Source organism: Natrix helvetica (genome assembly GCF_964273705.1).
Source record: "Natrix helvetica genome assembly, chromosome: 2".
NCBI classification, from domain to species: Eukaryota; Metazoa; Chordata; class Lepidosauria; order Squamata; family Natricidae; genus Natrix; species Natrix helvetica.
Window position 1 is genome coordinate 210,334,959 of NC_138552.1, and position 24,296 is coordinate 210,359,254.

At 39.6% G+C, this 24,296-nt stretch overlaps 1 protein-coding gene across 10 annotated transcripts in view; it reads left to right on the forward strand.

The window, feature by feature from the left end:
• Nucleotides 1-8,267, forward strand: part of ARID1B (AT-rich interaction domain 1B) — a 425,150-nt gene extending 416,883 nt beyond the window's left edge. For all 10 annotated transcript variants that reach the window (XM_081944091.1, XM_081944094.1, XM_081944097.1 and 7 more), the window contains 4 exons: nucleotides 885-981; nucleotides 2,153-2,945; nucleotides 4,299-4,429; nucleotides 5,348-8,267. In XM_081944091.1, the coding sequence (XP_081800217.1) occupies nucleotides 885-981; nucleotides 2,153-2,945; nucleotides 4,299-4,429; nucleotides 5,348-7,078 (2,752 nt within the window). In that variant the 3' untranslated portion in view covers nucleotides 7,079-8,267. The remainder of the gene's footprint in view (nucleotides 1-884; nucleotides 982-2,152; nucleotides 2,946-4,298; nucleotides 4,430-5,347) is intronic.
• Nucleotides 8,268-24,296: the final 16,029 nt, after the last annotated feature.

A 24,296-nucleotide genomic window follows, 5' to 3' on the forward strand; every position in this document is an offset into this window, starting at 1 on the left:
TGCTTTTCATCAATTCCAGGTAAGTTTGAGGCTGCACCTAAAACTCCTAAGTTTGGAGCCCAATAGATATAATAAGCTCATTGAAATCGTTTAAAAGAGTGAGTCTTAGCTGATTTTATTAGATATGTAATCATAGTATTGCTACTGTTGTTTTACATTCCATTATTTCTTTGTATTCCAGTTAACTATCTTTCCACTTCAGATTTGTAATCTTTTTTAAAAAAAAAATCTAAGAATGGCTATTAGGTCACGCATTACTCATTTATACATAAATGATTTTAAAATTGTAGTACTCTGGCGATATTAGGTAATCATATATTGTTGCCAACATTCTGAATATCAAGTATGGAATCTGCTTCAGCCAGTCAGTTGCATTTCTTCTCAGTTACAGTACATTAGTCAGATGCTTTTGTATTAAAGCTCATGTAGACATTGCCAAGTGAGATTCAAGAATATGGTATCATAAACTGCTAAGTCATCCGAAGAAAGGTGAAACATGTCTGCATCCAGGCCACATGTTATTTTTATCTGATGGTAGGCACTTTCAATCCTGAATACAGAGACATCACTTTTTTTTTACCAATATTGATATATTTTTGTAAATTATTCTAAGAGACTGATCACTGATTTACTCTGTTACATTTGTATTGAATACGTTTGAGTGGAATTGAGTGTATGAAATCGAATATTAAAACCACTTCATTTTTAAAACAAACTGTACTACATTTGGTGGAGGGTGTTTGATATGAAAAAAGAGGGTGCTATTGGAGATTTTCAGGCTTCATGAAAGATAGAAACTGTCTTAATGGGATAAGAAGTTTCAATATTTTGGGGCATTTTGGAAATCATAAGCACTAACATACAGCTCATATTTTTCATTGCAGGCATGAAACGTATGGACCGCAGTATCCAATGCAAGCTCCTCCTTCTGGACAACCCCCCTATGGAGGACACCAATCTGGAATGTTTCCACAGCAGCAGGTAAATAGTTTTATAGTGCTATTCGTTTCGCAAAATTCATTCTAGAAATCTAATTTGGCACTGGCAAAAAAAGTAAACAGTGGACAACAATGTTTGTTACTTATGAACAGTGTATATTTGTATCCTTTTATATGGAATGGTTCTTAACAGTAATTGGCTAATGTTATGATACAGAACCTGCACTAAAATTATTCTGTTTTATTGATTGAGAAATTTATAAGAAAGCATCGATAATTAATACGATTTATCCCAAATAGTTCCATATGCAATGACTAAATTGTGGTAGCATTAAATTTAGAGGGGGGGGGGGGATTTGTAGGATCAGAGAATTGTAAAATTGGAAGGAACTACAAGGAGTAGCTAGTCAAATTCTCTGCCTTGTGCAGGAAAAACAGTTAAATCACTCATAAAAAATGGCTGACCAGCATCTTAAAAATCTCTAGACATGGGGAACCCATAGCCTTCATAAACAGACTATTTTACTGTTGTATAAAAGTAGAAAGGAAGATAATTCTGCCTTCTTATTTAAAAGCTCTAAGGATATTTCAACTAGGGAGAAGGGAGAAAGGTGAATTTGCAGAAGTTGCCATCGCCTGTCCTCCATAATAGAACTGAGCAATTAGTGTTGATGTAACCTTTCTTCCACACCATTCCAATTATATTTATTGATTGTTTGATACATAACTAATAACATTTCAAAGTAAATTATTTGCAATTAAAAATAAGTGGAACCTACAAGAAAATTTTGCAATGAGGATTTTCTTCTTCTTCTGGGCTTTGTTTAACTAACAAGCATCATTTACAATATAGTTTTCTCTTTTTTCCTAATGTGAACTCTTCATATACTGTTTAATGCTTGATATACTGTACAAATGATGTGCCTAGATTGTTCATCTTTACTTGTTATTGCATGTTATACATTCCTCTGTTTTTAGTTTTTTATAATTTGTTTTTTAATTTTCTTGCATATTATTAATTGGGGGTTTGTATTGTGTATGTTTCAAAATAAATAAATGTTATTGGCAACATTTAGCCACATAAGAATCATCACAAGGAAAATGTGTATGCATGAGGGAAAGAACATGCTCAGATATTCTATCACACAAATGCATAAGAACATACAAAAATAACACTTTATATTATTTTAAATATTTGGTGTGTATTTTTTCAGAGCTACAAACGTCATATGGATGGCATGTATGGGCCTCCAGCAAAACGGCATGATGGAGATATGTTTAACATGCAATATAGCAACCAACAGCAGGAGATGTTTAACCAGTACAGCAGTGCTTACTCTGGACCAGACAGGAGACCCATCCAGGGACAGTATCCATATCCTTATAACAGAGAGAGGATGCAGGCTCCTGGACAAATGCAACAACATGGAATACCTCCACAGATGATTGGTGGCCCAATGCAGTCATCAGCTTCCAGTGAAAGCCCCCAACAAAACGTGTGGCCCACAAGAAATGATATGTCTTACCCATATCAGAACAGGCAAGGCCCCGGAGGCCCTGTGCAGGCCCCACCTTATCCAGGGATGAATCGTACTGATGATATGATGGTACCTGACCAGAGAATAAACCATGAAAGCCAGTGGCCTTCTCATGTCAACCAGCGACAGCCTTCTTACATGTCATCCTCTGCTTCCATGCAGCCTATTACTCGACCTCCTCAGTCATCCTATCAGACGCCACCATCAATGCCAAACCACATATCTCGAGCTCCTAGCCCTGCATCTTTCCCACGCTCTCATGAAAATCGTATGTCTCCCAGTAAATCTCCATTCCTATCCTCTATGAAGATGCCAAAAGTTATGCCCACTCTTCCAGGCTCGCAGGTCACAGGTCCTCCAACACAACCACCACCATCTATTAGGCGGGAAGTCACTTTTCCTCCAGGTTCAGTAGAAGCATCCCAACCAGTTTTAAAACCAAGGCGAAAGATTACCTCAAAAGATATCGGTAAGTCTTCCTATTGTCCTTACAGAGGAAGAAACTTTTTACAATAATTTTGTAGAGCTTGTATTTATTTCTATTAATTCACTTAAAAAATTAGTTTTATTAAATTGAAGCTGAGCTCAAATTTTTTCGTGGTAGGAATGATGATTTATGTATCATCAAAATACAAATGATTACTGAATATTTAGGGAAGTATAATGGTGGTAAGAGGTACAATATTGTATTATTTTAAGATGATATTGTTCTTATGTATTTTCATAGTATTTTATATTGTGCATAATTAATGGTTGCTTATGATCTCAGAACAAAAGTCTGAATTCCCATATAATGTATCTTATATCTAGTAACTTAAACAAAAAACACTTGAAATTTTAACTTGGAAGCTCTCTTTTCAAGGAGTAAAGTTGTTAATGGAGTAGTAACTCTTAACAAAAGGAAACAGTTAAAATATATGTAAAGCTGAGGAAGCTTGACTTGGAGCAGTATAACGGTACTGTTGCTTGGAAAATTGATCTATGAGATATGATATGATATGATATGACAAATTCTGGACATGCTGATCAGTCATCTTCTTTCCTGAAAGAAAGCAAAGATAGTCTTATTGCACTGATATATGCCCCATTTTCTGAAGTTGCTGATGAATAGTATCTTGTTGCACCTTACAGAGGTATATTGATATGTTTGGATATCACTCAAGCTGCAAAAACTATCCTTCTCTTGGTAGCTTTCCTTCCCTAAAAGGAAACTCCAGGAGAATTCGTTTCCTAGGGAGAAATACCTAGCAGTTTTTTAAAACAAAAATTACTTTGGTTCTTTATAAATGTATGCTTTAAGTGAGCATTGTAAGAGTGCTGAAGCAAACATAATTTTAATTTTTCTGAAGATGAAGAAACCAATAAACATAGAGCAGTTTGATATTTCCCCTGTCAACCTCTTCTACTGGTATTATAAAGCTGCTTTTTTTTCTCTCCACCCTCCTACTCTAAAGATGTGGAGATTAACTGCATTTTACAAAATGAAAGTGGAGCATTTCATCAGAATATACAGAGTTTTCACTCTGTACCACAAAGCATGTGTGACACATGTACGTATGTATTTCCAAATTAACTGAGATAAAACCTTAATGTCTCTGTCAATTTCCTAGGCTTTAGAGAAGGTCATCCCTTCAGTTTCACAATAGTCTACCTCTTTTCATATGATTATATAATAGGGCATCAAAAATTATTTGGACATACTTTGGAAGTTGTGCAAGTATAGTACTCTGCTCTTTAAAAAAAACAAATTGTCTCTGTTTTCAGGCTTCCAATGCTGCAGATTTCTTCTTAATAAATGCTTTCTTGCTTTGTTTGTTTTCAGTGAGTCCGGAAGCCTGGCGAGTGATGATGTCTCTTAAATCAGGCCTTCTTGCAGAAAGTACTTGGGCATTAGACACTATTAACATTCTTCTGTACGATGACAGTACGGTTGCTACTTTCAATCTCTCACAGGTAGGTTGGTTATTTTTCATCTCGATGTCACCATTCAATGTGTAAATGGAGGGGAATCCCACATTCTTTGCTGCTATGTTTTCCAATGCCTGAGCCATCCAGTTCCCCTTAGGAGTAGGGCAAGTCCTCCAAAGACCAAAGAAGATATACAGCTCATAGATGGTGGATCAACAACTGGCATATTTTCCTGTAATGTAATGGGGAGGTAAAGGTGCACATTGTCATGCCATGGCATTAGTTTTTGCTCAACTCCTTGTATTACACCAATCTGTGAATGTAAAAGCTATGAGTCTTCTTGTTTTGACTGCTAAAGTAAAATAAGGTAAGACAAAGAATTATATAAATAATTGTATAATTATACAATTATAGCAATAGCACTTAGATTTATATACTTTCACAGTGTTTTACAGCCCTCTCTAAATGGTTTACAGAGTCAACAATGTGGGTCCTCATTTTACCAACCTAAGAAGGATGAAAGGCTGAGTCTACCTGAGTCAGTCAGGATTGAAGGAATCAAACTCCTGGCAACGAGCAGAGTTAGCACCAATGCACCATCAAGGCTCATTATACTCATACTTGTAACTCAGGATTATATGTAAATGGTCACATGCTTTGAAAAGGAAAGAAATTTTCTTTGAAAAGAAAACTCAGTTCACTTTTGCAATCACATGAACTAAATAGTACTCAAAAGTAAACTTTTAAGGAATTCATAATTGTTAACTTTTTTTATTATGGTGTGCTCTGAACTTTATAACTCTAATCTACAGATTAAATAGGAAGAAAGGACTAACCAATTCTGAATCTTGTAAAAGGGAATCTAAAGATCTTTTTTTCCTAAAACAAATCATTTCTTATTTTCACAATTCTATAATAAACTAAAATGTTCTTTTTACCATTTTTTTCTGTTTGTTTCCTCAGTTATCTGGTTTTCTTGAGCTGTTGGTGGAATATTTTAGAAAATGCCTGATTGATATTTTTGGGATCCTTATGGAATATGAAGTGGGACATCCAGGACCAAAACTGCAAGATCATAATTCATCTCTGAATGAGGATGGGCAGTCTGTAACAGAGGATGTCAGGAAAGAGGAAGAAAACAATGGTGAATGTATCGATTACTTTGATGACCTGGAAGATGAGGAGGAGGAAGAGGAAGAAGATGAAACTGAGAGCACAGAGGAAGGAAAGAGCACTCTTGTTGCTCCACCTGGTGCCATTCTTGATCCAAGTGAGAGGCCAAAACAAGCCAGTAAGTTTGACAAGTTGCCAATAAAAATTGTAAAGAAAAACAACTTATTTGTTGTTGACCGATCTGATAGGCTGGGCCACGTTCAGGAATTCAACAGTGGGCTTCTTCATTGGCAACTTGGTGGGGGTGATACAACTGAACACATTCAGACCCACTTTGAGAGTAAGATGGAGATTCCTCCTTGCAGACGGCCATCTCTATCAGTCTCCTCAGGTAAAAAGAAGAATATAGAGGGGAAAGAAGAATCTGAGGAACAGCAAGACAAAAGCATATCAGCCACTATTGATGATGTCTTGTCAGCTCGTCCGGGAGCATTGTCTGAAGACCCCGACTCTAATTCTCAGACAGATAGTAATAAATTTCCATTTGGGATCCATCAAGTGAAAAGTCATCGAAATATCAAACTGCTGGAAGATGAGCCAAGGAGTCGAGATGAGACTCCTCTATGTACCATTACTCACTGGCAAGATTCTTTGGCCAAGCGTTGCATCTGTGTGTCAAATATTGTCCGTAGCTTATCTTTTGTGCCTGGCAATGATGTGGAAATGTCTAAACATGCAGGCTTGGTGCTAATCTTGGGAAAGTTGATTCTTCTTCATCATGAGCACCCAGAAAGAAAGCGTACACCACAGACATATGAAAAAGAGGAAGAAGTGGACAAAGGGGTGGCCTGCAGCAAGGATGAGTGGTGGTGGGACTGCCTTGAGGTCTTGAGGGATAATACATTGGTCACACTAGCCAACATTTCTGGGCAGCTAGACTTATCTGCTTATACAGAAAGCATCTGTTTGCCAATTTTGGATGGCTTACTGCACTGGATGGTGTGCCCCTCGGCAGAGGCACAAGATCCTTTTCCAACTGTGGGGCCCAACTCAATCCTTTCGCCTCAGAGACTTGTACTGGAAACCCTGTGTAAACTCAGTATCCAAGACAATAATGTGGACCTTATATTGGCCACGCCCCCATTCAGTCGTCAGGAGAAACTGTATGCTACTTTAGTTAGGTATGTCGGGGAACGCAAAAATCCTGTCTGCCGAGAAATGTCAATGGCGCTCTTATCAAACCTCGCCCGAGGGGACACGTTAGTGGCAAGGGCAATAGCTGTGCAGAAGGGAAGCATTGGAAACTTGATAAGCTTCCTTGAGGATGGGGTCACCATGGCCCAGTACCAGCAGAGCCAGCATAACCTTATGCACATGCAGCCTCCGCCTTTGGAGCCACCAAGCGTGGACATGATGTGCAGGGCAGCCAAGGCCTTGTTGGCCATGGCCCGGGTGGAGGAAAACCGCTCCGAATTCCTTTTACATGAGGGCCGCTTGTTGGATATCTCAATATCAGCTGTCCTGAACTCTATGGTTGCATCTGTCATCTGTGATGTACTCTTTCAGATAGGGCAGTTATGACACAAGTGAGACGCAAGCATGTGTGAGTGGAGATTAAAGGGTCACATATAACTGGCTGGTTTCTGTACCTGTTTATCCAGTGTAGGAAGAATGGGAAAAAAAGAAGAAGAAAAAGAATCTTTGCTCCTCTGCCCCATTCGCTATTTACCAATTGGGAATTTTAAAACATTAATTTGAACAGTTATGGAATTAATATTTGCTGTCTATGTGTATAAGTACATCTTTTTATTTTATTTTTTTAACCAAAGTCTCTCTCTAGTACATTCAAAGATCACATTTCTTTTTCATAGCTATCCTTGTCCCTGTTTGTTTTTCCCATGTTTGAATCATATTTTTGGGGGAGGGGAAGCAACCTTGAATTGGGGGGTGTCAGGATATAGCAAAATATGATTTGATGTTGGGAGAAAGGGGCGTGCCACTGTCAAATGCAAAAGTGGAGGGAAAATATGCTGAGTTAATGTGCTTTTTGTTTTTTAAGAACAAAAGAAATTCCAACCATCCTTACTGCCATTGCCCAAAGCACTGTGTGCAATTGAAGAATGATAGTGATGTAGGTGTGGTGGATGGTCAAGGAAATACCGTCAGTTCCTCGTCTGCCCACAACATTTTTGGGGGTTCTCTGTAGGAGAACGGTTACACTATGCTAGGAGCAAAACCAATTCTTTAAGAAAGTAAAAACATAACTCTGAAGACGATCAACACAAATTGCTTCCTCACCAGAACTGTCAACATCAATATCTATTGTTTGACCTTCCACAATGACAATTCATCACAATTCCTTTAAATCATTTTTTAAAAATATTTTTTATTGCCTAAAGGCAGTGTTGTATATAGAAGTTGTACATTAAACATACCCTCATCTTTTTTAAAAAAAAATAAAACAAGTACAAGGATTTATTTTTTTCATGATGTGGTAACTACAAAGTGATGGTAGACTTAATTTTATTATTATTATTGTTATTATTATATTATTATTATATTATTATTATTTTCTTTGGGCCATAACTCCAAAAACTAAGGAAAAAAAACACCACGAGGGTAATGTACAAGTTTCTGTATGTATAAAGTCATGCTCTATTTCGGGAGAGCAATTGCTCACAACTTACTTTATAAATCAAGATGTGGAAATGGTTACGTACGGATTGATTTAAGAAAAGTTACCAGTCTACAGAAAAACATATATGGGGGGGGGGGGGGGAAAGAAAACACAACTTCAAAGATTTTTCAGTGCAAAGAATACACATTTGTATTTCAAAATAATGTAGTTTAAAAAATACAAAAAAACTTGATGTAAATTCCTCCTTTTCCTCTGGCTTAATGAATATCATTTATTCAGTATAAAATTTATATGTTCCACATGTTAAGAATAAATGTACATTAAATCTTGTTAAGCACTGTGATGGGTGTTCTTGAATAATGTTCTCATTTCTTCATGAAATCCCAACCGTTTCAGACAATGATGGCGAAGGTTATGTTTTTCTGCTCTGCTCTGCTCTCTCTGAGTTCATCTAGTGTTCAGGTAATGTAACAAGCAAAAACCTTATTTTTTTCTATCCTTACTTATAAGGATAATTTTGCTGATTTTCACTGTGTCTACGAAAGTTGCTGCACTCAAGGTATATATGCTTGAATAAAACTCTGTAAAAATGGCAATCATAATTTGATTGAGTTAGCTTATATTTCAGTTTCCCGAGTTATACTTCTCATCTTAGATTTATTTCTATTAACTTATAAAATTATAAATAGCTGGGCAATAAAAACAACATTAAATGTAATAATAATCAAAACAGTGACTAAAAGAGTCAGAGATCTAAAAGTTAGAAATAGAAGAGATCAAACTGGTAAAGAAGGGCTATTTTTCAAGAAGGGCTAAGAGAATTAAGAGATTATTTCCCCAGTGCTGAAACAAATAAGAGAAAGAATTCCTGACAGACCTGTCTCCAAAAGAAATTATCTAGCAAGACTAGTATGCACCTACAGGTAGTCCTCAACTTAACAGAATTTCTGTGGCTAAGCAACGTTACTTGTTAAGCGAGTCATGCCTGCTTTTATGATGTTTTTGCCATGGTTGTTAAGTGAGGCACTACATTTAGTGTTATTCGTTAACTGTAGTTAACAAATGAATGAATGAATGAATATTTATTTCTTAGCCGCACCCTCTCCCGAAGGACTCGGGGCGGCGTACAATAAAACATATGAAATACATATATAGACAAGACATACATATAACAAAGACGTATACCAAGACATGTACAAGGAGGAGGTCGGCTAATGAATAAAAACAATTAAAATCACAATGTTTAAAAAACCCCTAAATAATTGAATACAATTAATAATAATAATAATAATAATAATAATAATAATAATAATAATAATAATAATAATAATAATAATAATAATAAATTTGAATTTATTAGCCGCTCCCTTTCCAGATAGGACTCGGGGCGGCGTACAATAGAACATATAAAACATAAAACATATATACAAACACATAAACATACATATATACAAGGACATACATGCACGGAGGAGGTAACAAGTTACATCACATTAGACAGTTAAAAATCACCGTTAAAATACCCCAATTATAATAACACAATTTAAAATTTAAAATTTAAAAATTTAAAAGGACTGTCAGGAGGAATAAGAAAAAATTTACGGTTGAGCCAGGCCAGATAATTGAAAGAGGTGGGTCTTCAGCTGTACACGGAAGGAGCGGAGATCGGAAATAATCCTGATGTCACGGGGGAGGTCATTCCACAGGGCTGGGCCCATCACAGAGAAGGCTCTGCTCCTGGGTGTCGCCCCCCGACACTGTTTAGTGGACAGCACCCAGAGAAGTCCCTCTCTGTGTGAGCGGATTGGTCATTAAAACCAATTAAAATACCCAAATAAAAAACCCGTCAGGAGCGATATAGTTAGATCAAAGTTGAGCCAGGCCAGCTACTTGGAATAGGTGGGTCTTGAGCTTTATACGAAAGGAGCGGAGGTCAGAGGTATTCCTAATATCCGGAGGGAGGTCATTCCACAGGGCTGGGCCCGCCACAGAGAAGGCTCTACTCCTAGGCGCCGCCCCTCGGCATTGTCTGGTGGACGGCACCTGGAGGAGTCCCTCTCTGTGCGAGCGAATTGGTCGCAGGGATGTATGGGGCAGGATACGATCCCGCAAGTAACTAGGTCCTGAGCCATGGAGCGCTTTAAAGATCGTTATCAAAACCTTGAAACGCACCCGGTAGACCACAGGAAGCCAGTGCAGCTCGCGCAGGAAAGGTGTCACATGGGAGTACCTAGTACTCCCCATAATTACCCGCGTGGCTGCGTTCTGGACCAACTGTAGCCTCCGAGTGCATTTCAAGGGAAGCCCCATGTAGTGAGCATTACAGTAGTCCAGGCAAGACGTCACCAGCGCATGAGTGACTGTGCGTAAGGCGTCCCGGTCCATTAGGGGGCGCAATTGGCGCACCAGGCGAACCTGGTGGAACGCCCCTTTTGCCACGGCTGTCACATGGTCATCCATGGACAGCCGGGCATCCAGGAGGACGCCCAAATTGCACGCCCGCTCCACGGGGGCAAGTTGAACGCCCCCAATGGCCAAAGATGGAATTAATTGGCTGAACCGGGGAGCCGGCACCCACAGCCACTCCGTCTTGGAGGGGTTGAGTTTGAGTCGGTTGTCATCCATCCAGACCCGTACGGCTTCCACACACTGGGACATCACTTCGACGGCCTCGTTGGGGTGGTTCGGGGTGGAAATGTACAGCTGAGTATCATCAGCGTACAGATGATATCCCACCCCGAAACCACGGATGATCTCACCCAGCGGCTTCATATATGTGTTGAACAGGAGTGGCGAGAGGACCGACCCCTGTGGTACCCCACAAGTAAGGGGGCTTAGGGTCGACCTCTCTTCCCCTGCCAACACACGTTGCGTCCGGCCGGAAAGGTAGGAGCCGAACCACCGCAAAACGGTGCCCCGGACCCCCAACCCCTCCAGCCGGCGCAACAGGATACCATGGTCGATAGTATCAAAAGCCGCCGAGAGGTCTAATAGGACCAGGATAGAGGAACAACCCCTGGCCCTCCAGAGATCATCCACCAACGCGACCAAGGCCATCTCCGTGCTGTGCCCAGGACGGAAGCCGGACTGGCGCGGGTCTAGATAATCATTTTCCTCCAGATGTCGTGGAAACTGGTAAGCCACCACACTCTCTACAACCTTCGCCAAAAAGGGAAGGTTGGAGACAGGACGATAAATGGCCAGCTCCATGGGGTCCAGGGAAGGCTTCTTGAGCAAGGGTCTCACCACCGCCTCTTTCAAGGCGGCAGGGAGAGACCCCTCACTCAACGAAGCGTTCACTAGGCCCAGGAGCCAGTCTCGTGTAACCTCCCAGGATGCCAGCACAAGCCAGGAGGGGCACAGGTCCAATAAACATGTGGTGGGTCGCAGTCGTCCACGCATTCTGTCCAAATCCTCGATGGCAACCAAGTCAAACTCCTCCCAGGTCGATTCCTCAAGACTCACCACGGACGTCTCCATTGGACCACTGACAGGGACCCAATCCTTCCGGATTTGAGCGATTTTATCCTGCAGATATTTCCCAAATTCCTCTGCCCTGCCCTGTAAAGGGGCCTCCCGCGGCCTCTGAAACAAGAGGGAGTGGGACACCCGGAACAGGGCGGCAAGGCGGTTCTCTGTGGATGCAATGAGAGTGGCACAATATTGATGTTTGGCCACTCTCAATGCCACAAGGTACGTCCTTAAATGGGCTCGTGCCTGTGTTCGGTCAAATTCGGAACGGGAGGATCTCCAACAACTCTCTAGGCGTCTCTTGCAGCATTTCATCACCCTTAGCTCCTCGGTAAACCAAGGGGCCAGGGTGGATCGTTGCCGCCGGAGAGGCCGCAAAGGCGCCACCCGGTTCAAGGCCCCGGTAGTCGCATTATTCCACGCGACCACCAGGTCCTCTACCCGGGGGCGGGTCAGGGTTACAGGAGGTGGCCCAAGCTCCGTCTGGAACCTATCTGGTTCCGTCAGGCGCCTGGGGCGGAACCATCTAGTGCTTTCCGGTTCCGCCTCCCCGCAGCGGGAGGTAGCACTAGGGAAGTCAAGTCGAAGGAGTGAGTGATCTGACCATGACAGGGGAGTGATGGTTAAGTCCTCTCCTCCCAGATCACTCAACCACTGGCCAGAGACAAAAACAAGGTCCAGGGTGTGTCCTCCCTCGTGTGTCGGGCCCTGAATCAATTGAGTCAGGTCCATGGCTGTCATGGAAGCCATGAACTCCCGAAATCCAGTTTCCCCCATTGATTTTGCTTGACAAAAGCCAGCTGGAAGACATCCCTGGAATGCAGCATCTGTAACAAATACCTAACAATTGCCAAATGCCCAAAATTCGACCACGTGACCATGGGAAAGTTGTACCAGTTGTTAAAGCTGAGGACAAGTCATAAATCACTTTTTTCAGTGCTCTTGTGACTTCGAATGGTTGCTAAATGAATGGTTGCAAATCAAGGAATTACCTATGCTCATCGCACTTCAACATGCAAAAATAAATGAGAGCAACCTTCGAGTAGAACGATGCAGAAGATACCTTCGGGTATTGGGTTCTCAAGCAGTGCTAGGAAGTTCATAGAAATTAGCAATACTGTAAGCATCCAGAATGTTCTAGTCACAGGAGTTCATTGCTCATAATATCATAATAGCTATCGCACCCATTTTCACGAAAGAAAATTTGTTCACACACTTTCTCTCTTGCATGTTCAATTTCAATTCTCCTCATGCAAATGAACATGATAGATCCTGCTTCCAAGATCAGCAGAGGCAGATCAGAGTGCGGGCAGATCTTTTGATGGGGTCCTTCTAGCTGAAGTGTATTATACTTCCAATCTTGATAATCATGAGATTCAAGTCATAAGTAGTGTTTTTAATGCATTTTTTCCATGTTTCCCAAAAACGTAAACTTCAAAGAATCTGTGGAACATGATCAAAGATAGGTCTTCTTTCTTTGCTGGTATAGTTGCCCTAGACAAGAAATACGACATAGTTCTGGTATCCACCATGTGCTAGAGAAAAATGCTACAGGCTCTCATGTTGTGGCTGAGCATGTGTTGGCCTACACAACTCTCTTAAATGGCCTAAGCCAGGGATCTCCAACCTTGGTGACTTTATGACTTGTGCTGTGCTGGCTGAGGAATTCTGGGAGTTGGAAGTCCATAAGTCATAAAGTCACCAAGATTGGAGATCCCTGGCCTAGGACGGTGAAGGCGAACCCTTTGAGCTCAGCATATCAAAACTGCAGAAAATGCCTAAGCAGACTCTGATGGCTTCTCTCTCTCTCTCTCATGCACACACTTACACAGACAAACGAGAAACAATTCAGAGTAAAGAATAATAAATTTATTATTTAATTAATAAATACTTGCATCATTGTAAATATATTTTTGAAATTCCTGTCTGAGGCAGCTCCAGGCCTGGAAACACCAGAGAATGCTCTTGCAGCCTCTGAAAAGAGCAGGAAAGAATGTCCTGGTCTTATGCTCTTTTTGGAGGCTCCAGAGGCCACGCAAAAGCAGGCCCCCTTGCACAACTACCAGAGGCTTGGCGTGTTGCCAGAAATAACGTATCACCTACTGGCCTGGACTAACAGTGAGGTCTGCAGAATTGACTAGTAAGAATTGCTCCTCACTGTTAGTTCATTTCATTTGAGTATTGTACAGGCACAAAGTTGTTGCTGTTTGTCTTAAATTGGCAATAGGAGCTGTTTGTATATGATAATTTTATTACTTTTTTACTGATCTTGGGATTTCTGGAAAATATGTTACCCCTCCCCCCCCCCCCCCAATAGACATGTTCAAAGATGCAAGGTAGTTTCCTAGGCAAAATGAGTGCCATTATTATCCAAATTGACCATGTAACTTTCTTGTGTTCCCCCTGACTATGCAATTTTCTTCTTTCCCCTCCCCCCCATTATAATCTTTGCATGGGTAACAGTCTCGTTCATCTTTTTAATTTACACCTAACAATATAATCAGAAATGTATGTTAAATTATAGCCCGCTTGTAACTGCCCTTCATGAAATGAGGCAGATTTAGGAAGCTATAAAAGCATTCTGGGGTCCTTTTCTTTCTTAATTATGTTATGCAACAACCTTCAAATGTCTTGGCCATGCTGGCTGGGATTTGTAAAATTTGAGTTTATTGCATTGGGAAAAGGTGCTGCACAAAATTATGTTCAACTTGACACTTTTTTTCAGCTCAGCGATAGCTACAGCCTGGCTATAAAAGTGTTTGATGAAGAAGGAAGCAACTTCATATGCTCATTGGAACAAGCATGGAGCATGATCATTGACTGGATTATTTAATACTAAATTTGTATGGCTCTGTTAGAAAAAGAATTTGGGGGGGGGGGAAGCACAAACTTAAAACAAACTTGAAAAGTTTAATAGCATTAATACATGTGGAACAATCAGTATAATCTCTGGCTGGTGTTTGACCCACAAGATATTTTACTAGTAGAACTCTCAAGTTGTATTCATATAGGTCTTTATTAAGCAAATAAGTGCCATTTGGCTGTGCAACGTATGCTCTAAATGATAGGATATATTTTGGAATGTTACTAACTTAAAATTGGTTGAAATTTTACCAGCGTTAACTTGGAAATAATGGTGAGAAGATCTTTCTGGTCAGTACTTTTTCTGCTAATTTAAGCAGGTATCTGATCTAAGTTGTCTACTGTAGCAGGGTCAATAAAATAATTAGAGATCAAGGGCTCTTTCTCTTACATATTATCAAGAAATTAAATCCATTGAGAAAAAAAAAAGCATCCTCCATATTTACGGGAAAAGGTGATTTTTTAAAAAACCCAGTATAAAAATGAACACCTTGAAAGTTTCAAAAAGATCTAAGGAGGCTTGAGCACTGAGCTGAAACGGATTGGATAGAATTTAACCAAAGGTAAAAGTTCTACATTTGGGCAGGAAAAAGGAAAAGCATGAATGGAGGATGGAGGATACCTGACTTTCAGTAGCACATATGGCAAAGATCTGAGTAAATATGAGCCACTTGGGCTGCAGTAACAGCAGCAGAATTCAAAGCATGGGAAATTAATTTTAATGCTTCCATGATTACGGTTTTATTGCATTATAAGCCATTCAGTAATCGCTATACATAGTGAGCTGGGTGGCATATAAGTTTATTAATTAAATAATTGTTCCACTCCGGAGCAGACCTCACAATTAAAAAAAAGTGACAAATAGAAGTTCCAGATGGTAAAGGATCTAGAAATCAAGCACTTAAAAGAAAGATTAAAGGCTCTGGATACATTTAGTCTACCAAAGAGAGAACTGACTATGGTTATGTTTAAAGGGAGCTAAAGGCTGACACATAGAAGAAGGGATGAAGGCAGGATCAGAACCAATGGGATAGAAATACAACAAAAAAGGTTCAGATATCAAGAGGAACCCACCCGCTCTATGACAATTCGCCATGGCTAACTCGCCACAGCCGACTTGCAATGGCCAACTCACTGCAGTACAACTCGCCGTGGCCATCTCTCCACAGGACAACTTGCTGCGGGACAAGAGTTACACTAATATCAAAGAATTGGTGGAATAGAATCATTAAAGAAAGGATGCAAAAGGAGGGCGAATCAAATGCGATGGCAAAAATTAAAATAATATTTATTTTAAATAATTAAATAAAATTGGTAAATTGTCCATGGCAAGTTTTCCCATGACGAGTTGGCTACGGCAAGTTGCCCCGCAGCGAGTTGGCCATGATGAGCTGGCCACAGCAAGTTGGTTGTGCCAAATTATCCCATTCCCTCCGCTGTTGGCCAGTGCAGTAGGCTGCTAAATGAAATGGTGAGGTCTGTAACCAGAGGCTGGACGGTCATCTTTTGGATATGTTTTTTTTTTAAAATCCTTGCAGAAGTGAGCATTTGGCTCATGGTATTGTAGAATAATATTGCTATGTTATTTGAGATGTGTCTGATTTCCTACTTATTCATAGAAAAGAAATATTTGCAAACTCGGGCATCCTAAACCTAGACTCGCAAAAATTAAGGAGGCCAAAGGACCTCATTCACTGAGAAACCGACTTGTTGCACCTACAGTGGATTTCTTGTATTAAGAGCAAAAAGATCTATTTCTCTATCCTTGTCATTACCTTTGGAAAAGAAAAGTGGGAAGGTAAAGCCTCTGGAGTAATATGATCGTAACAAACAATAGCTTGAGTCTACTTCGGCTGGAGGAGTTTATTTTCGTTCCTTTAACTCAGATTTGTTTTTGTTGCTTTGACAGGCATATTGGTAGCAATTTTATACAGCGTCTTTACAGTTTCAGGTGATAGGCCAAAAATAACAAATTTAAGTTACAGGAAAATGGAATCTGACTGAATATTAGGAGGAAATGACCTAACAGGGCAGTTTAACAGTGGAACCAATTCATTATATACATCCAGATACTTGTCAACTATCTCTTTATAGTATCAATGGCCACACTGACAACAATTTTAAGCAAGACAAATTGAATATGAATTGGCAGAAAAGGAGTAAAATATCACATTTACTCCATATGGATTATTTAAAATTATTTGGAAAAACAAAAGCTGAACTAAATTCCTTATTAACAAGCACAGAAGAATTAAGTAAAGATATTAGTGTGCACCATAGACATAAAGGTAGGGAGCATGATTGAAGATGATGGAATAGAGCTTAATGATGAAGATTCATCAGGCTACAAATATTTGGGAGTTTGGAAAATTTTGAAATCAAAAGTGAAGCATCATTGAAGCAATTAATATTGGGCCAGTCCCTGATATAAATACACAGCAGGAATAATTAACAGGAGCCAGATGGAACTCGATAACAAGAATCAAAAGATAAGAAAGCTAATGCATCATGGTTTGCATCCAGAAAATGATATTGATGAGCCAACAAGAGTAGAAGATTTCTACACGGGAAGCAAATGATGGAGGAAGAAAGGCATGACCTGAATGACTACATTAAGAAAAGCCAAGAACTGAAGCCAGTCAATCAAGGAAAGCTCTTGAAAATAACAAGGGTAAAGAGGTTGAAATAGAGGAAAGAGAGAATCAAAAACTGGATCATTTGGTAGAACAAAGCATGGATACGAAAGGAAAATTTGATAAAAACTCCACATGATGTTGGTTAAGGTCAGGAGTATTACAAAAAGAAACTGAAGGTTTTATTTTAGCCAAGAAGAACAAGCTTTGCCAACTAATTGCATGAAGGTGAAAATGCAACATGTAGCAAACAACTGCAAATGTCATCTTTGCAGTAAAGAGGTTGAAATAATTGACCAGTTGATTAGTGGCTATAATAAAATTCACAAAATCACAAGGAGCATCATGACCAAGTTGCCAGAATTATTGGAAACTTTGCCAGAGGCTTGGATTTGAAAACTACTGGGATCATCAAGTTCAGAAAGCTTTGAGAAATGAGTGGGTTAAGATCTTATAGGACGTTAAGATCCAAAGAGACATTTGTTCATATCATGCCTGATTCAGCAGTTATTGAAAAGAATAAAGTATGATTAATTGATGCTGCTAGTCTGGGTGATGCTGAGGAAAAACAAGAGTAAAATTATAAAATATCAGAACTTACAGATCGAAGTTGAACACTTATGGAAAAAGTGCCAAAGGTGTTATTTTTCCAAAAGGTTCCTGGTGTTTTCTTTGAAGACATTTTGCTTCTCATCCAAGGAGCTTCTTCAAGTCTTCAGCGTCTTGAATGAGAGTGGAACGCTATCAAAGAAGACACCAAGAAAGTCCAGTTGCCTTTTGGAAAAAATCATCTTTGGGATAATCATGATCTAGATAATTCAGAATCTCCATAGACATTTATGGAAAAAGAAATCCATTTTTATACAACCAATTGTGATCGGAACCCTCAGAGCCATAGCCAAAAACAACCCTCCCCTCAGTATATGCAAATATTGAATTTAACAGACTTGAACACTCTAATTTTACAAAAACAAGCAAAAACAAAACCATCCTGTTTGGAACTGTCTATATTCTTAAGACACCGCCTTAATAATTCTTAGGTCCTTGGTTAGCACTTTAATTATTAAGTTTCCACCAGCAATAGACTGTGAATATAACTGTAGATTACCCACGTATAATAATAATGTAGCTTGGCCTGGATTAATAATTAGCACACTCTTCAACACAAAGATAAAAGGGAAGATTTGCTGCTTGCTTCATTTTCCTCCCACCTGTTCTAGAAAGCTTTGGCTCCCTCTGAATCATTTTGCTGCACAACACAAGATCTTGACATTTCCTGTACAGTACCTAAACATGTTAAGCTTTTAACCCAGGAATAATTGATTGTCCCGTGTTTTGAGCACTCCCCTGGCTGTCTTTGGCCAAGCACAGCTGCTTTTAGGAGATGAGCACATATCTTGCTCCTGTTCCACTCACAGCAGCATTAGAATCACACCAAATTGTGTGAAGGCTATGGACCTATTTGTAACTATAGTGTAATTATAATGTACACCAGAATTGGAGATAATTGTGATGTAGAGTAACATGAATAATTATTTATTGAGTCAGTCAGTCAGTGTCCTGGCTTTTCTTCAGAAGCTCAAGGTAAATAGTCTCTCCTAATTTGTCCCTTTAAACAACAACCTTGTCAGGCAGCATTTTCTTTGACATAAAGAATTGTCATTTGGAATCCACGGGGAAGGATATGCTTTCAATCTAATCTTCAAAGCACTTGAAGGCAGGACAAGAAGCAATGGATGGAAACTAATTAAGGAGAGATCCAACCTAGAACTAAGGAAAAATTGCCTGACAGAACAATTAATCAGTGCAACTACTTGCCTCCAGAAATTGTGGGTGCTCCCTAACTGAAAGTTTTTAAGAAGAGATTGGAGAGCCATTTGTCTGAAATAGTATAGGCTTTCCTGACTGAGCAAGGGGGTTTGGATTAGATGATCTTCAAGGTCCCTTCCAACTCTGTTATTCTATTCTCTTCTACTTCAACCCATACCTCTCCAAACCGAACCAACACTTTAGGGTGTTGGCTCTTCATGGCAATTTTATAATTGTACTTTTTGACTGTAACACTTCCAAACTAGAAAGGTGATAGCAATGAAGAATGAAGGAGACAATGGAAGAACAGTCTGAATTTTATGCCAGCTTTCTTTTTCCTCTGATCTAATCTTAGATAAGAACTCCCATACTTTCCTCTTGGTCATAGCCAGGGCTTCTTCACTTTTCATTCTCATCTTAGAATGTCCCTCTCATGCAGCTGCAGATCCACATAAATTTCATCTTGATAATGTTTAATAAGGGCTGAGTGCCATGTTTAGTGGAACAGCTTAGGTGAATCTTCAGACAAGCTCACTTTCCATTCTCTAGAAGAAAAGAACAGCAGGAGCAAGTTATCACCCTCCATTCTGACGTTCATTACATTATTTTGAAAACACACACACATACACATACACACATACATATACATGCATGCATACATACATACACATATACATGTACACAACTTTTCCATCTAAATTCTAGTCAGAAACCTTGAAGGGGAAATCATTGGGATGGAAAAATGAACAACTGCTATACAGAGATGATGGCAGCTCTTTTTCCCCCCACGCCTCTCTAGAAACATTTAAAATTTCCATTAGGACTTGAAGAAAGTTGACCTCTGAGTCAGATGCCAATTTAGTCCAGGGAGTGGGTGAGAGACTTAACTCAAGTCCTACAATGGGTATAGCTATTTATTAGAGTTTATACCTCACCTTCTATGCAGGTGCTGGTGAAATATACATAGCATTCCCTCCTTCTAATCCTTGTCCACAACAACATCCCTGTTAAGTAGGCTAGTAGAAAGTGAGAATGGCCTAAAGCCAGCCAGTTAACTCTATTAGCATAGGAACTCTGCAAATTTCTACTTAAACACCTGAATCCCCCCAACACCATCTCTGTTGTGTTGTACAGGCAAGAAGCTGCCCACTGTTATTGTCCCCAGAAGCCCCCAGTGTTCTCCTGCCCCTTGGGATTGTTATAAATTAGGCTCTCCACAGATGGCTTTTTCAGCCTACATACTACTCTGGGGCTGATCAATCTCATGATAAAGATGAAACCTAGCAAAGAGATAATATCTGTGATTCAAACTGATGATCATTTTCTTCCTCTGTAGCACAACTGGACTTTTCTTCAGATTAGCTCTGAATGGAAGTTTTTTTTTTCAAGCCCTGATTGTTGGGTTTGAACAGTAGCAGAGAAAAGAAGTCACGCTTCTCCTTGTGCCGGAATCTCAACAAGATTCCAACCTCGCCATATGGCAGGAGAAACATCTCATCTGTCATCCTTGTCAACATCTCCACTGTCTTATCACTGGCCAATAATAAAAGTTATATATCAGAAGCATGACATGATTGGACAACACACCTGTCTATCAATAGGTATGTATAGACTTGAGCTGGCTATCTAGATTTATAAAAATGGGAATCTGAGAAAGAAGATGCCACTTCAGGATTTAGCTATGTGTTGTTGTATTTCAGGGAAGGTTCTACAAAGAAGAAATGGAACTGAGGTAACATTTGGTTTCCATTCCTTTCCAAAACCTGCGTGGGGGTAGTTTTTCAACGTTTAAGTCACATACTTATTTCATCCTCCTTATTTCCTCCAAAAATGCATATGAGATGCCAAAGATGTATCTGTCTGTTTAGCTATTTGGCTGGGTTCTGAAAAAGTAATGCCAAATTATAATTTTTAAAGTGATGGAAGAAGAACATTACTAAGCACATGAGGGGCATTAACAATATTTAATTAATGCCGTGTGTTAAATGAAATTTAAATTGTATTTTCATTTTTACTTTTGTGTGGGCTCCCTCACATTTAAGAGCCTGGCTCGGCAGCAGACCACCCAAAGTATCTTTCAGTCAGAAAGTGTCACATATCTCTCCTTTAAGCAATTAGTTTTTCCTTGTCTCCCTCCTGGCAGTAGACACATTCAACTGGCTGTTAGCAATTGCTATCAGCTGCTATTCTGTCAATCCTAGCATTTCAATGAACCTTGTCAATCCATTTATTGTAGCTGCTTTTCTTTCATTTGCAGATTAATATCTTCCTCTGGGCCTTGGCCCTATCTAAACAACCCCATGACAGAGCAGTGAATACAGTTATTTTGTCTGGGTTTTCTACTCAGCTGTGACTGACAATTGTATTACACTGGAAAGCAGTTTGCTCACTCATTATTTGGATCTATTTCTTGGTTTGGACATGGGGAAGACTTCTTTCATTCTGACAATGCTGTTTTAACTCTATTTATTAAAAGTCTCTCATTCCAGCGGATCTATGCTTTCTAAGAGACAGGGTGTATTTCAGAGGACGAGGGAGATGGAATAAATACTTTCCTATTTCTCATCTTGACATTGATCGCTGGGTTCAAATCTGCTTGTTTACTTTTTTTTTTAAAGAGGGGCACTTTCATGTCAACCATTGGCCAAGCCTAAACTAAAGACAGAATAAAGGTTAATATCTATTGAACGACCTAAGATTAGTAAATGACAAAGTTCAAAATGGTGAATCTCTAGACGGCCTCACACATGGCACCTATTTCAAAGACTTCTAACCTTATTTGAAGTGGGATTACTGATCACCTTTCAAGTAATAGGATGCACAAGGGAAGGACTGAACTAAAGTGATTCTATTTCTCCCTTGCTCTCTAAACTTGAGCAAGTCGAAGCTAGCAGCACAGACAATTTTGATAACACACCCAACTGATGGCACCATTGTGCAGGCTCAGTACACCCGTGATTGTCATCTGCTAGATGCAGTTTTGTTTAGCAGCAGAGCAACCAATTGTGGCTCTTATCTATTTGCTGAAAGCAGTTTCTGCACACCAACAGGCTTCTCCAAGACAAGGTTGTCATAAACATCATGAACGATATCCTGCTTTTTATAAATGTATTAACTTTTGAAACAAAAAAGCAAACCATAGCATGTGAAATTGGATAGTTAAGTGAATTCTTTTGCTGGGAAAACTAAAGAAAAAACCCAACATTTGAGCCATATCTTAATTTTCAGACATGAACAGGATTCTTTCAAGGGGAATTAAAAGCATTCTGGATTTCATTTCTGTTCGTTACAGATCTGCTTGAAGCAAGAAGAAACAAGACCAAGTCATTCCCAGCTAAATTCCCAGTGATATTGTTTTATGTCTCTGGTGTAAATTCATCTTCAGAAGCAATGCTTTAGGGTATACTTTCATTCAATCTGATGAGTTTTCTTGAAAGAGCTCTTTCAAAAAAATTCCCCCTTCCATGCTGGTGGCTCACCATATACAATCTGAAGGTCAATTCGGATGTGCTACGTTAACTCAGCTCTTTTTTTTAAACTATTAGGCAAAATGCCAGTACATGGTTGCATTTTTGGTCAGCAAAGACCTCTTTAGAAAACCATGCTCCAAAGGCTAATTCTACTGAGGCAGACAAAGACAGCTTCTAGAGAAAGCAATTTTAGGGATGCTGTGGCTCAGTGGGTAAGATGCTCAGCTTGTCAATCAGAAAGGTCAGCAGTTCAGCAGTTTGAACCCCTAGTGCCACGTAACGGAGTGAGCTCTCATTACTTGTCCCAGCTTCTGCCAACCTAGCAGTTCAAAGCATGTACAAATGGAAGTAGAAAAAAAGGAACCACCTTTGGTGGGAAGGTAACAGCATTTCATGCGCCTTTGGCGCAGTGGTGGGTTTGTACCATTTTTACTACCAGTTCGCTCGTGCGCATGCCCAGAATTGTCTTGGTGGGTGGGCAGAGCCTCCCGCCGCTGCCACTAACGGTTCGGCTGAACTGGGCGGAACCGGAAGCAACCCACCTCTGCTTCAGTGTTTAGTCATGCCGGCCACATGACCACAGAGACATATTTGGACAGTGCTGGCTCTTCGGCTTTGAAACGGAGATGAGCACCGCCCCTAGAGTTGAGAACAACTAGCACATAGAGAAACTTTACCTTTACCTTAGAGAAAACAAGGCAGAGAAACTAGCAGACATCCCAAAACTCTTTATTAGGGAAATTTTCTACGCTTGGATCTCCCTTTCTGCCCAAAGGACGGCTTCTTTTTGATCCCAAATTTCTAATTCTAGTTTGCAGCTAATTCATCCCCATCTGTACTCCTTGGTCTAAGACAAAATGCTTCATCCAGAATCAATTGCCTCAGCTCATTACAGCCATTGGCATCTCAAGTAATGAACCCATAAGAACAGAAGAACCATCGCTATAGTTGGTTTGCAAGGAGAAATATTTGTTTCAGTGAAATATGGGCACAGCTTTATAAGCATTATCAATGGGTTTCCAACTCTGTCATCTGAAGTGAAGTCTCTGCCAAGAAATGCCTGTCTGTGTAATGGGACTTGTGAAATAACCATCACCCAAGACTCTTTGCATGATTTCTCCAGTATATTCTTTTTTCTGATACAAGTATATTCTTTTTTCTTTTACAAGGATAGGGATTAGTAGCTTTCCATACTAAAAGACAATATCGTTCAGTTACCCACTTTTTCCAAGTCAAAAATGTCATCAAACATTGGCCAAATGTTTTGCACATTTATGTTTATGTTAATAGCTAGAATGTTGTATTTTAAAGGATTGGCTACTATCTTCATTTCAGCAATTACAAAATAAGCAAGAGTTATCTCTTACAATTTGACACTAATTAATTAGTGTACATATGCAGCCAGATCACATAATCAATTGTGACATATTATTTGGCCTTGACCAAATATGTTCAGAGACATCGCCCCATTGGCTTTTCCACTCATTTCATCCACTTTTCAGAATGTCTTGTAGCTTGGAAGTGACATCCAAAGCATTGTTTTATGGAGAGATGATAGTTTGTTTCCCTTTACAGACAGAGATAATGCTTTTATTTGGTCATCTTGAATTGCTGGAATTTGTCGTTACTATTTTGAGATATAAGAAGAAAACCAAAAGATAAAGATAAAAGGATAAAACCAGAAACAAATAGAATATACTATGGAGAATAATAAAAAAAACCCTCTTCCATTCTTAAACCTTACCCACGTAGAATATCTTTTCATTACATCAATAAATGGTTCATGAGGAGAGAGTGAATAGAATTTCAGCTGTGCAAGATTCTGTAATGGTGCTTTCTTAACCCTAATCCTAACCTAAATTGTAACCCTAACTCTACTGTAATAAAATAATGTTCATTCCTTCTCTCGAGGTTCA